Genomic DNA, 19,001 nt, shown 5'->3' on the forward strand with positions numbered 1-19,001 from the left:
CTTTCTACAGGTATTTTTATTTTTTTGAAGACTCATCAAACATTTCAGTAAACTTCCGAGATATAACACTAGATCTTAAATCAAATACCAGCCATGCCACAAACCCAATGAAAACCTCAAATATATGAACATAAATAGTAACCACCCAGCTAGCATAACACACAAATTAGTGGAAAATATTTCAACCCATATCTCTAATCTCTGCTAATGAAAACATTTTAAAACTAAATACAGATTATTACAATTCAGCTCGAGAAAAATTGGGGCATAGGAAAAAATTAAAATTTTGTAAGACAGTGTGGATAAACATAATACAGCTCAAATTAACTCAAGAACCAACGATAATAATAGGATAATTAATTTTGATAACAAAACTAAATACCATGGAAATAAAACTGAAGTTGATGGGGAAAATTAGATATAAAGATATGGTAAATGATTATAATAAACATATAAATAAAAAACTATAACCATAACGAGAGACTGATGTCTAAGCACAACAATCTAACGAATGATAACAACATTCTAATAACATAAAGAGTTATAAGAACGACTTTAACACCCAACCTAAATCAATTAATTTACAATTAGCTAGTTGTTTTATCTCTCAGACTATTGCTTGCATTTATTTCAAAACACCTCAATTTCAGTTTTCACTGACAAATTAAAATAATTGTAAGAGACGAAGTTGGATTCACTGAATCCCAAAAAATAAATAAAGAAAATACTTAGGACAAGTAGCTTTATTTTGCTGTGTGTTTAATTATAAGGGATATGTTACAATGAAATATCTCATAAAATTTAATGAACAACAAAACACAATTCATTTTTGCATAAATTACAAAGTATATTTTACAATTTTAACAAAAGATAAACAAAACAAAACAAAACAAAACAAAATTCCATTGCATGAAACATTGAAATATTTATGGAAATTGAATAATTTCTCTCTTGATTTTTACCCTGAATAATCAAGTCAGTATCTTTAGTTTATTTAAGAATGTCTGAAGCACATTGCAATATTTTAGTCATATACTACTTAAATATTATATCATAGAAACTTTCTATACAATCTTAAGACCATTTCAAATGTGTTTCGAGAGGTATTTGAACTGGTAAGATCCTTTCACTGCAGTTTGTCAGGGACAAAAAAAAAAAAAGCACACATGACTAACTGCTGTGAAAAGTATTTACAGATTTAAATAACTATCAAACACAATTTTGTATAATTTCACTGCTTCATGCAGCTACTTGTGTATAGAAGCTTTCTATTTTATAAAAATGCTATTAAAAGACATTGTAGAAAGAAAATAGTTAATTAATATTATATATTATCAGAAGGAAATCAAACTCTGGTCACAGTGTCACATGATAGTCTGATAGACATCTTATAATTAGCACTGATCCAGGGTTTGTTTCTCCTTATAGAAAAATAATTAACCATAAAATGACTATATACTGAAAATAGATGGAAGTTGCAGCTGAAAGCCAAACTATAGAAATTTCTTTTTTCACAAACTTGTAATGTTCTTTGGCATTAAAAAATAAACTAAATATTGGAAAAAAGAGTGCCTTTGTAAGTGTAACCATGTTTATATGGAAGTTCTGTAATCACTCAAAGCAGAGAACTGGATAAGATTTGATTGCTGCTTTCAGTGTTTAACAGCTGGAAAAAAAAAAAAAAAGATTACACAGACATTTCTTGGTCCAGTTTAATAATTTCCAGTTAAAGGAATGGTTAAAATATAAATATCACAGTAGGTGTATGAACTGAATTAAATGTACACTGCCTTCTCAAAATATTATAAAAGAATGTAAATATATGGAGGCATAATTGCAATCAGACAGAAAGCTATCATTCAAAAATTTTTTTTTTTTTTAATCACCAAAGTAAGCATTTATTGATAAGAGAAAAATGGTTATCAACAATATAATCTAGGTTCCTTCCCGTAATAGTTAGGAACCACAGCACAGAGATTTTAAGTGAGCGAATGTGTGTGTGTAAGGACCAGGCAAAAAAAATTCCATACTGCAAGTTTGTACAGCTTCCATAGGCTTTTGAAGGTTATTGTATGCATATTACAAACTACCACTTTTGCTATGTTTTGAGTAATATGCCATGATTGAGTAAAAAAAAAAAAGTCAGCAAACATCTAAATTAATGCATTTAATAGAAAAAAGTTTATCTTCATTGGGAATATCTCCTATGCTTTTACTTTTTATTTGTTTCATTTACTGGACTGCGGCCATGCTGGTGCACTGCCTTGAAGGGTTTAGTCAAACAAATCGACCCCTGGACTTATTTTTTTTAAGTTAAGGGTACTTATTCTATTGGTCTCTTTTGTCAAACCATTAAGTTACAAGGACGTAAACAAACCAACACTGGTTGTCAAGTGGTGCTGGGGATACAAAACACAAAGGCACATGCACATATATATATATGTATATATGATGGGCTTCCATGCAGTTTCTGCCTACTAAATTCACTCACAAGAGTCATTGGTCAGCCTAGAGATGTAGTAGAACACACTTGCCCAAGGTACTGCACAGGAGGACTGAACCGAAAACCACGTGGTTGCAAAGTGAGTTCCTTAACCACACTTTATCAAACAATTTTCCTACAAGAACTGGGTTGTTAAAAAAAAAACCTTCAGTTTTTAGGACCACTGAAATATTTGTCCCAGGAGAGCAATTTATTAATTATACAGAGATGGCAGGAATAATACAAAAGAAAAATCCATAAGTAATTAATATTTGCTTCAAATTTTGACATAAGGCCAGCAATTCTAGGGAGGGGTTAAGCTGATTACATCAACCCCCAGTGCTCAACAGGTACTTATTTCATCAAACGCAAAAAGATGAAAGGCAAAGTCGACCTCGGTGGAATTTGAACTCATAATGTAAAGATTAACAAAATGCCACTAAATATTTTCCCCAGTGTGCTAACAATTCTGTCAGTCCCCCATCTTATAACAAATTAATATTAAATTTCATATGATTTAAATACTTTAGCTATACAGATTTGTTGGTATGGTTTTTAGTTTGGTTTTAAATCGTTTATAGTAAATATTCTCTGTTTTACTTTCCAATCCTTTATTTTTTTGGAGTAGAAAATTGTCTCCAGTTAGTTCTTTACTTTGTTTCAGCCATCAGGACTAAGGCCACACTAAAGCACTGTTTTCACAGATTGTATTAGTCAAAAAGAAAAAATTAAATTGACATCAACAGAGCTTATCTTTGTACCATTCCACATCATTGATATTTTTACCCAATATTTTGAATTTTTAACTCCTAAATCATATAGTTCATATTCTTTATCTCAGCATCATTTTCAACTAATTTGACTGAAAATAATAAATGTTTTGGTTGAAGTCATAGGCCAAGTAATGAGGGCAATAGAGCCATAAATCTCAACATTTATATTCCAAATGAAAATTAAGAACTAGCCATCAATAAAGAATATCTGTAATTAATGGAGCTAAATTAGCACTAGGATCAATACTGAAATTCAGGCAATCATTTATTGAGGTTCTTTTCTTAACCCCTTTCCTTTTCTTGTTCTTAATTTGAAACCTAACAATAAAAATCAAGAATGGCTGTATTTAACATCTGCAAAATCAATAGAAGAACTGCAATGATTAATCAATAACAGATTGTCACAATTTGGCCCCAAGTGTGAAATTCAATATACTCTGCAAGGAATATGACCTATACAGGTTATAACAACATGTCTGGCAAACTAAAAATGAGTTGTCATGTCTCGTAGCAGTGTATTACAAATATTACTAAATGTAATAGATATATTCTGTGAATTATGAAACAGTTACAGATAGGTTAGAAGTTGAGGAATTTAATAGAGGAAAGTAATGTCAAAACCAAATATGAGCAGCATTTATTTATTATTTTTTTGAGAAGCTGGCTGCAAAGAGACAGGGCTCATTATCAGGCGGATCACACTACTAAAATAAATTCAAGATAATTGTCTTGTTAGGTGTGCCATTCAGAAAGTTCCATGGGCTGTGATTTGCCCATGACTGGTATAAACCATGACAATGAAAGACCTGCAAGGAAGTTAAGTTCAAAAAGCCACATACACATACCTATCTGCCTACATGTCTATCTATTGAATAGTTACAGGATTCATTAGAATCTAGGCATATCGCAAGTGGGATGCCCAGTACTGGCTGGGTACCATAACATTAAGTTCACAGTAAAGGAAAACAACCATTAGGCGTCATTTGTTGGTAGTATACTGCATATATATATATATATATATATATATATATATATATATATAAGTCACATTATATGAATTCAACTAATCTGGTGGTACTCATAAAAAAAAGTTGCTTAATGTACCATTCTACAAAACAAATAGAATATACAGTAAAACATATAAATAAAGAGAGAAATATACTATGATAAAATTTATTTTACCATTGGATATTCTTATTTAACAATTGTTTCGCAGCTTAATAAACATGTATAAATAATTTATTTTATTATATTTTATAATTAATAAATTACATGTCTACATTTATATGCAATTTTTAAGCTGTGAAACAATTGTTGTTAAATAAGAATATTGAATGGTAAAATAAATTTTATTAGAATATTTTTCTCTTTATTTATAATTATATATAGGTACCAAATCCAATATAAATCATAGATCCTACCCAGGGTTGGTTCTGTCTATCTATCTATCTATACATATATATGTAAGAAGTGCTATTTAGTGGATTAGAATATATGCTGTATTTGCAAATTTGATAATTTCGGAAGAGGAGTTGTAGTTTCCCTTTGTTGCTTGTGAAAAATGAATAAGAATTAAATCAGTAAAAATATTAAGCAAAAGAAAATATAAATTAGAGAGATCAGAGCAAAATTAAGTGAGTAGGGATTTTATAATGAAAGATTGAGACAGATATAGCCAATTTAATACTGATAAACATGGATGAATAATGAATAATTTTATAAATATATTAGTTTATCCTTTGGCTAGGTTTCAAGCTTGTGTACTTTAAAAAGAGAAAATGATGTAGGGTCATGTTGATGCCTTTCTCTGAGTGAGATTCGAAACAAGAATGTAATGATGACATACAAGAGCTTATCTCTTGTTCTAAAGCACTCACCACAAGTTTTATATAACATAATGAATAAGAATAATATAAGTTTCATTAATTGACAGTATTGTTAGTATTATTATTTCTTTTTTATATTTGTATGACATGTGGGATAATATGACAGTCATAAGAGAATTTGTGAATAAATATATGATAATTCCAACTGGAAATAATTTGAGGAAACTAGGTAATAGATAATATTGGTATCAAATTTTGGCACAAGGCCAGCAATTTCAAGGGAGGAGCTAAGTTGATTACATTGACCCCAGTATTCAAATGGTACTTATTTTATCAACCCCAAAAGGATGAAAGGCAAAGTCAACCCCAGCAGAATTTGAACTCAGAATGTAAAAATGGACGAAAGGCTGCAAAGCATTTTGCTTAGTGTGCTAACAAATCTGCCAGCTCGCCCCCTTAAATAATAGATAATATTCCTTTCTACTAAAGGTACAAAGCCTGAAATTTGGGGGGGAGGGGACAAATCAATTACATCAACGCCAGCCAGTGCTCAACTGATACTCATTTTATCGACCCCCAAAAGGATGAAAGGCAAAGTCAGCCTCAACAGCATTTGAACTCAGAATGTAAAGATGGACAAAATGCCACAAAGCATTTCGCCCAGCATGCTACCAACTCTGCCAGCTTGCCACCAAAGATAATATTATTAACTGTGACTTTATAATGAATTTGCCTCTCAGTATTGAGTCCCTCCTCCTTCATCAGTAAATATCCTGTTGTTATTCTGAGGCTTGCTTTAAAATATTTCTTTCTACTATAGGTACAAGGCCTGAAATTTTGGGGGAGAAGCTAGTCGATTACATCATCCCCAGTGCTCAACTGGTACTTATTTTATCAACCCCTAAAAGGATGAAAGGTAAAGTTGACCTCAGCGAAATTTGAAATCAGAATACAATGAATCAGTAGAAATACTGCAAAGCATTTTGTTTCCAACAGGTTAATGATTCTGTTAGCTAGCCACCTTCTTGCTTTCAAGTAATAACCTCAATTGAGCATTTAATATTGGTATCACATTTTGGCACAAGGCCAGCGACTTCAGGGAAGGGGGTCAGTCAATTATATTGACCCCAGTGTTCAACTGGTACTTATTTTATTAATCCCCAAAAGATGAAAGGCAAAGTCAAGTTTAGCATTTAATATTATCAACATATATTATTTATATGAAGAAATATGTTTTTAACGATTTTTAATTTTATCTGAGAGAGAGAGAGAGAGAGAGAGAGATTGTATTGTAATTTTAGCTGGTATTTTAGCTTTTTCTTTCAAGTAATTATGAAAGAAAACAAATACAGTAAATATTTCTATTGTCAATTTCAACTTCTCAGTTTCCAATTTCAATATATATATGAAAAGAAGAGGAAGACTTTTTCTTTAAAGAAAATTCAGTTAAAATTATTCCCAAATATAAGAATACAAGATAATGAAATATAAGTAGGCAAAGGAATATCTATGGTGATCCAAACAAAATCAAGAAAATAGGGGCTTTTATAAGAAAAGACTGAGATAAATAGAGTCGTTCATTCCCTTTGCCAATTTAAATACCGATATCAGAAGTTTACATAGAAAAGAGCAGTGAAAATAAAACATTAACACTTACTTAGTAGGATAGGAATATAAAACATATTCTTTGAAAGATATTTCTAGCATATCTGCTAGGCACAAATATATTTTATACAATAGAAATTATAAAAAGACTTGCTAAAATACAATGGGAGTTTCAATTCAAATTTCTTTCTGGTTTTTCACTTACAGTAAGAAGCTTTACAACAAATGGGGAAAACCAACATTCTACAATTGAAAACTTAACTTTTTTTTTCTCTTTTCCTTACAGCCAAAAGGATATCTTTTTTTGCAGTTGGACTGGTGGCCATCTGAACTTTACTTCTCCTTCTCCTTCTAAAAGCTTCACAGAATCATTTCCAATGATATTAAGAACAATTTTAGAAATGAAGAAGGTAGAGGAATTTTGTGTACTATTATATAGATTGAAACTGGATGACGTATGTGAATATCAGCTTGTGCAGCAACAAATATAACAAAATAAATCTTTTATACAACAAATACAAATTATTTTGTCTATAAAAAGCTTTGATCAGATACAATATCTACTCTACAGAGTAGACTTTGGTGACTAGTGAACTAGCTCCGGCTAGTTAAAGCCACGAAAATTACCTAAACATAACTGTCAACTGTCAACTTTGAGCATAGATTACATTATAAATAGTGAGTTTGTATTTGTATATGTATTACATATATATTTGTGTGTGTGTATCAAAGAATGATGCTTTCCCTTGATGTCTCATTTTAAATATTTCTAAATATTTTTCATATTATATACTCTATAAAATAGAAATCTATTCAGTTTTCTTCTCTGTCACCCAAGCAACGATCTTGCCTTCCCAACCAGGCAGGATGTCTTTGCCATTGAACAGCTGAAATTAAGAAAAAACAGATATCATTAACTATACTTCAATGAAAAATATATTTTATTTCAAAAGAAAAAAAAATTCTCAAAAGATAATAAAATAAATAAATAGATAAAAGTCACTTGAATATAGAAAAATTAATATGTATTAAACTATTTTACTTGGATAATAGGAGCAGGCATAGCTATATGGTTAAGAAGCTTGCTTCCCAATCATATGGTTTTTGGTTCAGTTCCACTGTGGGACACCTTGTATAAAGTGTCTTCCACTATAGCCCAGAGCTGACCAGTACAGGTAGCAAGTATGTAATAAGATTTATAGCTTAGATAAGAGGAGACTAGAAACTTATGTAATAATACCAAACTTTATAATAACACTGTTTAAATTCATACCTCTTCTTTAACTGTTCCAAACTCAGGATCTAGTGCTTTGAACTGAAATCGGTAGCCTTCAGACTTTTGAATTCGATTTTGGAGATCTTTTAAGGTAATTTCCCCTAATCTGAAACACAAAGATATTAAACTATAAAAGCTTCAAAAAATATATCTAGCTCATAATTAGAAACAACTGAAGACCATCAAGTGTTTATTTATATTTAGTCGCATATTTGATGGCATATAAAGATGTATTTTGTTGTGTCTAAGGAGAGTCATTATGCCAATATAATTAACATACACACACTGGTTCAATTCCACTCACTTATTATTAGTTAATTGGTTAAATGTCCGATTGTTTTGTTTTTGTTTTTCAAAGCTCTTTCGTTGCTTCTTGCAACCTTTTCAATGACTATTGACTGAGAAAGAGCTTTGACAAACAAAAACAAAACAATCAAATATTTAACCAATTGACTAATAATAAATGAGTAGAATTGAACCAGTGTGTGTGTTAATTATATTGGCATAAATGACTCTTCCTGGACACAAAACAAAATTTGTTTCAACACACAAATTCACATAAAGAATCTTGCAAACAAGATACAAAACAAAGATATATTTATTTTCTCCCCCCAACACACACCAAATTTCTCAAAACACTCAACCCTGGTTCTATATATGAAGTCAGCCCTATGTGACACACTTTAATGTACTAAAATCTTTTTATTTCTGAATATGCGCTGCTGAAATTGGGTGTATCTGATATGCTTAGGTGTCTTTTATGCCAACAAATATGGTAATTACTTTTAAAACAATCAAGTTTGAATATTGAAGAAATGAGACTAAATACTTCACCTTTTTGGAACTGTTATCATATGTGATGTTTCTGAATTATCCAAATAATAAAGCACTTTAGTTTCTAATTGCTTTATAGAAGCTGCAAAGTAAATCAAAGATACGTAAATGTTTGAATGTGATTTTCTGTGATTCTACAACTAGTAAATTATTTGAAAATGCTAGTAGAGAGTTGCTTACATTAAAAGATACCTTCAAAGACACAAGTAAATACTCAAGCAGTTCTTACAATTTTAGTTGGATTGGATTAAGCTATCATCATCATCATATAACGTCCATTTTTCCATGCTTGCATGGAATTTGTTGAGGCAGATTTTCTATGGCCAGATGCCCCTCTGGTTGCCAACCTTCACCTGTTTCCACACAAGGTAAATAATTCCTCATGTCTGGACATGTTTTCACTGATGACTGGAAATGAACAACATTACTTCTATGACATGATGCTCATTTTTAACCATCATATGATGTCAAGATAAGAGTACACATAAACATACATATATAATGGGCTTCTTTCAGTTTCCATCAACCAAATCTACTCACAAGACTTTCACCCACCTGGGGCTGTAGTAAATTTGCTGAAGGTGTTGCACAGTGGTACTGAACCCAACACTACAGTCTGGAAGCCAGCTTCTTAACCACACAACCACACCTATGCTTAATTTTTTTAAATTCCTTTTTGGGTGGGGTTTATAATTAGGAGGGAAGGTAGTGTCTATGGCTTTTACTGGGCTTCTGAGATTGGTGAGAGGAAGAAATCAAAGAACAAGCCAAGTGGTGGCATTAAACCAGGAGATAGATTAAGTCTACTATCCAAGCAGGCCATGGAAGGATTTGAACTCAGAACATAAAACGTCAGAACAAATACCTCAAAGCATTTGGTCTTACATTCTAACAGTTCCACCAATTCATCATTCCAGATTGGAAGTTTTTTTTTTTTTTATCAAACTCAAAAGGATGAAAAACAAAGCTGACCTTGGTATGAATTGAACTCAGAGTGCAGAAAACCAGAACAAGTACTGACAGGCATTTCATCCAACACTCAAACACAGTCATGGGCAACCTGCAGCCTGTAGGATTTCCTCAATGGCACATCATTACCTCGAATTATTTTAGTAGTCATCTATGTTTCATGCAAGCTACTTCATAAAAAAGGTTGCCCATGTCTACTCTAACAACTGCCAGTTATTTTTACATCTGTTATCAATTTTAATTTCCTTGCGACTATAATTAACATATCATATACTGAAGAAAATTAGTAATACATCAATGTTTCTACAAGTACTAATGCCACTATATTTCTCATCACTAATACAACACCACTCCAAATACAAAATACTTCTACAACTCTACTACAAATGACACTACTGCACCACTACTGCACTTCAGTTAACAGGACTTGCACTTTTTTTTTTTTTTACAAAAGATGCAACAAATAAAAGGAAAGAGAAATAAAGTAAGCAGTGCAGTGAGAAAAGACAGAATAAGCTACCATGAGATGAAAACTGGCAGGAAAAACAAGCAAAGTAGACTTTACACAGCAAAGACTAAATAAATTTAGTGTCATGGTGTGATGTAGTAACTGCAAGTGTGAACATTGGCTGCTTACTAGGAATGTTATTATATAAGTGTTGTTATGTTACAGATTAGTCTTTTAAAACAAATAAAAAGCCTAGGATGTGCTTTGTGTTAGAAATTATGGAGCTATGAGAAAGCTTCTAATAATGATGATTTTTAACATCAGTACAAAACTACATATTTTAGGGGAACTATGTATGACTTCTTAACACAAAGTTACCAAACCAGACCTAAAAAACATACATTAATATTCCAGTAAATATGTATTTTATAATTTTTTTAAATATTATATTAATTATAAATATATCTATTAATTATATAATATTGATTTCAAATTTTGACACAAGGCCAGTTATTTTGGGATAGGGGAGCAAAATAGAGAGCATTAGGTCTTAAAATATCTGGTTTCTTTTGCAGAGATTGTAACAAGTTTGTTGAGGAAGTCAGCTTCAGTGGACAGGTTGAGGAACGACTTTGAAGATTTCTTGCTGCCTTGTTTGGATAAGTATTCTTGGGCAGATATTTTCATGATTGTCTCATCTCTCTAACAACAATTATGAAATGAGACTAGTATCTTTCCAAATAAGACAAATATGATTAGATTGAGAAGAAACTGCTTTGAAGTTTTACAGTACATTTTCCCAGTTTCAGTACAATTACTATCTGCAAAAGACCCACTGCCAAAAAACTAAATAACCTTTTTCTTTGTTCTATACTTCATCATCATCATCGTTTAATGTTCTCCTTCCATGCTGGCATGGGCTGGACGGTTTGACAGGAGCTGGCCAGGAAGAAGCCTGCACCATTCTTCTGTGTCTGTTTTGGCATGGTTTTTTTTTACAGCTAGATGCCCTTCCAAATGCCAACGACTTTACAAAGTGGACTGGATGCTTTTTGAGTGGCACCAGCACTGGCAATGAACTTATTCCAGATTCATCATTATTGTCATCGTCATTCTAACATCCACTTTTTCAGGCTTCCATGAGTCAGACAGAAGCAAATTTTCTACATTCAGATGCCTTTCCTGTTGCCAACCTTCACTTGTTTCCAAGTATGGTAATATTTCCTCAGGGATGGACATATTTTCATGGAAATTTGATGACAAAGGACACCAGCTGTATGACAATGACATTCATTTACAGAAACCACACAATGTTAAGACAAGAAGACACTAACTCACATACTTACATAAACACACACACACATAAAAATAACAGGCTTCTTTCAGTTTCTGTCTTCCACTCATAAGGCTTTAGTCAGCCTGGGGCTGTAATAGAAGACACTTGCCCTAGGTGCCATGCAGTGAGACTGAATCCAAAACCAAGAGGCTGGGAATCAAGCATCTTAAACACAGTCACAAAAACAATTATTTACATCAGTCTTAACAACTTCGTTCCAATTACAGCTAATTCTACATAAGCGATTATCCAAAAATCAACTAATGACACTTCTTTATTCCTATTCTCGTTGCGTAATCCTACACATCCAAATCAACTCTACTGAAAGCTGATCCTCTTCAAGAAGTTTCTAATTACACTAAGGCACAAGCATAAAAGAAACAATACTTTCTGCAAATAGCAGTTATTCTGTTGTTGCTAGTTTAGTACATAAACAGTTTTGCTTCTCTAAATGATAGAAAGGAAGCAAGGGAGAGAAAGAGACAAACAGAGAAATAAAGACAGAGAAAGAGAGAGAGGTCAAATTGAACCTGAATTTGTTGCTGTGATAGTTGAAGTCATATAATTCCCTTGTGCATCTAAAAATAAAAATTAGGTTGTCTAAAACTCAGTAGAAAACCAGATTAATTTCTGTTATTTGTTTTCTAAAATTATCAATTATTAAATATTTAATCGATCATTTAATAAGATTAATTATTATTGTCTGAAATACACTTAATAACTTAACATATGTAAGTGTGTTGTTTTTAATGAAGATGAAAGTAAGGTTCTGATCTTATTGCGATGCATATTCCTTCAAAGGTTTCGTGGGACAAGAATTATTAACTCGAGAGGAAATATATCCCTTGTACAAAAGACTAAGTTATGCAAAAGTTCAGCAAAAAAAAAACAGAACTTTAAGGAAAGAAATCTCCAGGATTAATGTTTCTTTCTAATTTTGGCACAAGGCCAGTAACTTTGAGGGGTGAAGATGTTGATTGTATCAACCCCAGTAATCAACTGGTACTATATTGTATTGATCCTAAAAGGATGAAAAGCAAAATTAACCTTGGTGACATTTGAACTGAGAATGTAAAGAGCCAGATGAAATGCTATGAAGCATTTTGTCTAGTGCAGTAGTGATTCTGCTAGCTCACCACCAAAATATTCTCCAATTCTCTTCAATAGATATTGTCATATAGTTAGAATTAAGTAATTTGGTCAAGCAACATAAATGAAAATATTGATTTCAAATTTTGGCATAAGGCCAGCAATTTGTGGGGAAGGGATAACTCAATTACATTGACCCCAGCACTCAACTGGTACTTATTTTATCGACCCTGAAAGGATGAAAGGTAAAGTTGACCATGGTGGAATTTGAACTCAGAACATAAAGATGGATGAAATGCCACTAAACATTTTGCCCAGTGTATTAACAGTTCTGCCAGCTCACCGCCTTAACATAAATACCATTATCTAGAAACCAGCATATAAAAAATAAAATCAACTAAAAGAGAAAAATAGCTCTGAAACCCCTTAATAAATATGGAAAAAAAAAGGTGGGTGGAGTTAGTATTTTTCATGGATTTGAAGAAAATGTGAAAAATTCTCTGCAGTCAAGATAAAATAAAACATTTCTTTTCTAGAATCCTCTAATAATATTTAGAAATAATTAAACAGTGTCTTCTATCCAGTGAATATTGATAACAAACATTGGTTTCAAATTTTGGCACAAGGCCAGCAATTTCAAAAGGATGAAAGGTTAAGTCAACCTTGGTGGAATTTGAACACAGAATGTTAAGACAAATGAATAGCCACTAAGCATTTTGTCCAGCATGCTAATGATTCTGCCAGCTCACCACTTTAGTATGAATAATAATGAGAAGAAAAAAAACCTTGTTTCTGTTGAATGTTCCAACAACTTTACAGTTACATCTATGTCATCAGACATGAAGTCTTAGAAGCACTGTCTACTACTTGCTTGTTAATTAATTATAGTTTGATAAAGAAAAAGGATCATGACTAATTACCTTCTTTAAAATGGCTTGGCAGGACTGGCCTGCTCAACTTCAGTGTTGGAGACTGGAAAAGGAATAAGGCTATATTAAAGATTTAAATATCAATGTAAATTATAATAATAATAATAATAATAATAATAAAACACAACACTTAGATTGTCTGACTTATATGCAAAATGTTTGAAATTGTAAAGAATACAGTAAAGATGAGTATAATTTGTGAATTCATTTAAGTATGTTATATGATGTTTATTAGATGTTTGAAGTAATATGGAGTTGTATAATATTGCACGCATTTTTGCAAGATATAATTTAAGCAAAAAACAGTGACGTCATGTTCATGTCCTCTACAAACAATATATCATGTAGCTCTGCATCTTGTGAGGAGGACAAGTGGAATAAAAAGAAAAACAAGTAAGAACTATTGACAGGAAGCACACTGCTGTCACCACCATCACAATCATTATCATTCTCCACTACCACCACCACCATTATCATCATCCTCATTGTAATCATCATCATTATGTCAATGTCAATTTTTCCATGCTTGCATGGGTCAACATTTGATTATAAATAAATCTTTGTCTGAGCCAAGTTAACATGGAGAAATGAATGTAAAATATGAATAAAACAAATGAAAGAGTTAATTTGAAATAGTTTAGAAACAAGTCAAAAGAGAAAACAAACACATCTGGTTTTTTTTTCTCCTGTTACCTACGTTAAGGGTACACGTGTCTGTGGAGTGCTCAGCCACTTGCACGTTAATTTCACGAGCAGGCTGTTCCGTTGATTGGATCAACTGAAACCCTCGTTGTCGTAAGCGACGGAGGGCTATCAAGAGAAAGATGTGTGCAATAGGCTTCTTAAAGTTTCTGTCTACCAAATCTATTCACAAGGTTTTGGCCAGCCCAGAGCTATAGTATGTATGTTTTGGTTGGCCCAGAGCTACAGTATGTACATGTTTGAATTTAGCGATATCTAATTGTTTGATAAAGTTAACCAAGTTCACTTAATACCGAGTGCTTTCTAGATATCTGCCTGGATTTATTAATATCTTTTACTTCTTGTTGCACACAAACACACACATACATATACACACACGTGTGCATATACATTATAAGGAAAATACAAACCTGAGGGAGAATATCAATGCTGCCATAATGCATCTTCTCAATAAATGTAATGACATTTTGTTCAAGTTGATCCAAAGATGATAACTTTTCTTGGTCATTGTCATTGAAAGACAACCGGAGTTTTTCTATAGATCCCTGAATCATTTGAACATCAACCACAGAATCCTGAAATTAATTATTTAAAATTAATTATTGAAAATAAATTAATGTAAGTGTTTGGTCTGGTTTAAATGAAAGTGCTTTTTTCTCACTAATGAAACTTTTAGAGTGACAGGATGTCTAGACAGAATAATTATAATGACAGCAACGTCATCGTCATTGTCATCATTATCATGATAATTATTATATAATTGTTCAACATTTGATAGTTTGAGGTAAATTTCTACTGCATCACCTGCTATACCTCCGTGTTGCTGGGATGTGTGCAGCATTGCATGTCCTTTTCTGTTGTTGGGAGTATGCAAAACTCTTCCTGGTATTGTATTGTGTTTTTTTTTTATCTGGAGTGTAATGCAGTCTTTTGTTGTATTACTGCTTGTATTGTGTGTTGAGTGTGTAATGCATTGGTTATCTGGCTATTATTATTATTATTATTATTATTATTATTGTTCAGTAGTTTTATTTTTATAAAACTACTGTGCCTACAGAAGAAAGGATTATTAAGCTGGTGTATAGAACGTAATTAACATGAAATTTTGATAGATGATTTTAATTTTAGATTAGGATGGTAATGAGTACAAGACCTAAAATTGGCTATGTTCAAAGACAAAAACATATTATTCATCAGCCTAGCTGAAAATAGTCATTGCTTTCACTTCACACTTGAATTGTTAAGTTGAAGTGTCAAGTATCAACATAAACAATTTAACCTAACATCAAATACGTGTGATTGAAAGGTAATCATGAGAAACCAATAAGACAAAGCCTAATTGTATGTGTGTGTGTGTGTGTACACACACACACATGTACATACCAGGGTTGACCTAGGAAAGTTTTTTTTAGTTTGTAGAAGACAAGTAATTGCTCATGAATGCAAATCTTCCCTCTTCATGCCACTGATAGTGTCTAAAGAACATCATCAGCCACTGCTTTTGGTCTGATACGGTTTGGCATCAGTGTCATTGCAGACATTACTGACACACATCCAACCAACACCCCACCCCACCCCATCTCTGCATATTAAAAAGTAAACAAATAATGCTGGACTCACCTCTTTATCTTTCTTCATTGACTAGGGTAAAAAAAAAAAATGAAGAAGAATACTATTAGAGCAAAATAATTTAAAACAAAATGTCAATCAAATCTTGTAAATCAGATTTCATAAGTGTAATATTTATGAATATGAAAATCCAGAGTACCTTTGGAGAAAACAAAAATGTATAGAACAGTTGAAAACTAATGTAATCAAATGCAAATAAAACAATTAACTAATTCAATAATAAACTCATTAACTTCTACTTAAGTGCTTGTATCTATTAAATATATCCTATCTTTTACTTGTTTTAATCATTGAACTGCGGCTATGCTGGGGGTTACTGCCTTGAAGGGTTTTAGTGAAGCAGATTGACCCTATTGACTTATTTCAAGTCTGGTACTTATTCTAGCAGTCTCTTTTGCTGAACCACTAAGTAATTGGGATCATCATCATCCTCCAGTTATGTGACACTGGCATTGGCCACAACTACAGTAAGCATATATCGATGTGTGTGTCTCTGTGTCTGTGTTTGTCCCCCACCACTGTTGGACAACTAGTATTGGTGTGTTTACATCCCCATAACTTAGCAGTTCAGTAAAAAACAAAAAAGAGCAATAGAATAAAAATCACACTTAAGAAAAAAAAAAAACAAATACTGGGGTTGATTCGTTCAACTAAAAATTCTTCAAAGTGGTGTCCCAGAATGGCCACAGTCTAATGACTGATGTTGTTGTTGTTGGCACTCCGTCGCTTACGACGTCGAGGGTTCCAGTTGATCTGATCAACGGAACAGCCTGCTCATGAAATTAACGTGCAAGTGGCTGAGCACTCCACAGACACGTGTACCCTTAACGTAGTTCTCGGGGATATTCAGCGCGACACAGTGTGACAAAGCTGACCCGTTGAATTACAGGCACAACAGAAACAGGAAGTAAGAGTGAGAGAAAGTTGTGGTGAAATAGTACAGCAGGGTTCGCCACCATCCCCTGCTGGAGCCTCTTGGAGCTTTAGGTGTTTTCGCTCAATAAACACTCACAACGCCCGGTCTGGGAATCGAAACCGCGATCCTATGACTGCGAGTCCGCTGCCCTAACCACTGGGCCATTGCGCCTCCACAATGACTGATACAAGTAGAAGATAAAAGCTAAAATACGAGCTAACTTTTTGAAGTGATTAGATGTTAAGTGATCAAAAGTTACCTCTGTTCTTCGCATAGATTGAAGTTTTTGAAGACATCTAATGTGAAGCCAGCAGTTACGTCTCATCACATCTTTTTCTTCTAATAATTCAGGATTCATTTGAAACTGCAGATCTTCAATTACTTTATCTTTCTGGCTGACATCTCTCTGTTGACAGATCAAATTATAATTTCAGTTACAGGTTCAAACTTCTCAAGTGTTACAAAAAACAGAAAAACAGAAGACATCAAATATGAAATGTATTTGTATTCTCACCTTTAACTCAGTCAGTTGTTTGTCTTTTTCATTCAGTTTTTTAATCAGCATATTCTGTTGGAAGAGAAAAACCACACACAAATTATTGAAAATCGTCATCACCATCATTTAATGTTTGTTTTCCATGCTGGCGTGGATTGGATGACTTGACAGGAACTGGCAAGGCCAGGGGCCACACACACTGAATAACTGTAGATATTACTATTTTATATATATTTTAAATATTAAGATTTAAGCTGTGTTCCCACTGTTTAAAATAAATCATTTTTAATTGTGGGACTTGAAGTAGATAAAGCTATAAATAACAGAATGTAGAATATTGTTAAAGGCTGCCCATGGGACTTATATATTTATGCCAAACACAGCCTAAATCATATTTAAAATCTGTATAATGTAAAAATATCTAAGGTTAATTTGTTTTAGCTGTGAAATTACAATCAATGTATAAACATCCTAACGTTTTCCGAAGTAGAGAGAAAAATAACCAGGATTTTTTTTTTAGTCCGTTTCAGAGATTATTGACTCTTCTTCAGTGTAAGTGCATCCTTTATTTTTTTCAGTTATGAAGGAAAAGTACTTTAAATAGTTATAGAAAGCAGGAGCTAAACCAGAAGCAACAAAAATGGTTTCTCCTGATATGCATATAATACATTAACCAGATACATATTTAGCTAAAGAGTACATATTTATATTGAATACGGTTTATATCATTTCTAAAATATGCATATCATCATCATCATCATCGTTTAACGTCCGCTTTCCATGCTAGCATGGGTTGGACGATTTGACTGAGGACTGGTGAAACCGGATGGCAACACCAGGCTCCAGTCTGATTTGGCAGAGTTTCTACAGCTGGATGCCCTTCCTAATGCCAACCACTCAGAGAGTGTAGTGGGTGCTTTTACGTGTCACCCGCACGAAAACGGCCACGCTCGAAATGGTGTCTTTTATGTGCCACCCGCACAAGCCAGTCCAGGGGCACTGGCAACGATCTCGCTCGAAAATCCTACAGGAGCCAGTCAGGCGGTACTGGCAACGGCCACGCTCAAAATGGTGCATCTCATGTGCCACCCGCACAAGAACCAGTCCAGGGGCACTGGCAACGATCTTACTTGGCTTGCCGGGTCTTCTCACGCACAGCACATTTCATCTACAGTTATTTTATTTGGAACCCTTTTAATTGAGAAACTACAATTAATGTGTATCAACATTCTAATGTTCTCTATAAACAGAAAAGGAACTGGGAGAATTCTTAGATAAGATTTTAAACCTATAATCTACTTAGTAGTGTATTATGATAAAACAAAGTATTGTTGCCCTGCCAGCAATTAAATATATGTACCAGTTGCCAGGAATGTGTTTAATATGCAAATTGCTCTATCCAATTATGTTACACTGCTAGAGCTAGTGGATATCTATACAATGTGTCTGAGGAGAGTTGATGGGTTGGATGAAGGGCTGATGAAAGGACAATAATTCCTAAAATATGCATATACAATCATTACCTTCAATCACATTGTTTACAAAGACGTATTTGTTAACAAATCATCATAACTTACAGTGTTAGCTCTAAATTCTACAGAAAATCTACAGAGATGACATTAAAATTTATGTGTGTGTGTGTGTATATTATATATATATATATATATATATATATATATATATATATATAT

At 32.9% G+C, this 19,001-nt stretch overlaps 1 protein-coding gene across 8 annotated transcripts in view; it reads right to left on the bottom strand.

Annotated features, from left to right (window-relative positions):
* Positions 1 to 728: 728 nt before the first annotated feature.
* The window catches only part of LOC106883429 (dixin), a 64,159-nt gene continuing 45,886 nt past the window's right edge, over positions 729 to 19,001 (bottom strand). For 7 of the 8 annotated variants that reach the window (XM_014934433.2, XM_052974996.1, XM_014934435.2 and 4 more), the window contains 9 exons: positions 17,329 to 17,382; positions 17,074 to 17,220; positions 15,890 to 15,910; positions 14,680 to 14,844; positions 13,559 to 13,610; positions 12,080 to 12,127; positions 8,797 to 8,878; positions 7,960 to 8,068; positions 729 to 7,573 (listed from right to left, as the gene is read on the bottom strand). In XM_014934433.2, coding sequence (XP_014789919.1) covers positions 7,496 to 7,573; positions 7,960 to 8,068; positions 8,797 to 8,878; positions 12,080 to 12,127; positions 13,559 to 13,610; positions 14,680 to 14,844; positions 15,890 to 15,910; positions 17,074 to 17,220; positions 17,329 to 17,382 — 756 coding nt within the window. In that variant the 3' untranslated portion in view covers positions 729 to 7,495. The remainder of the gene's footprint in view (positions 7,574 to 7,959; positions 8,069 to 8,796; positions 8,879 to 12,079; positions 12,128 to 13,558; positions 13,611 to 14,679; positions 14,845 to 15,889; positions 15,911 to 17,073; positions 17,221 to 17,328; positions 17,383 to 19,001) is intronic. The other variant, XM_014934437.2, reaches the window with a different exon arrangement.

The sequence above is a fragment of the Octopus bimaculoides genome, chromosome 20, assembly GCF_001194135.2.
Source record: "Octopus bimaculoides isolate UCB-OBI-ISO-001 chromosome 20, ASM119413v2, whole genome shotgun sequence".
Taxonomy (NCBI): domain Eukaryota; kingdom Metazoa; phylum Mollusca; class Cephalopoda; order Octopoda; family Octopodidae; genus Octopus; species Octopus bimaculoides.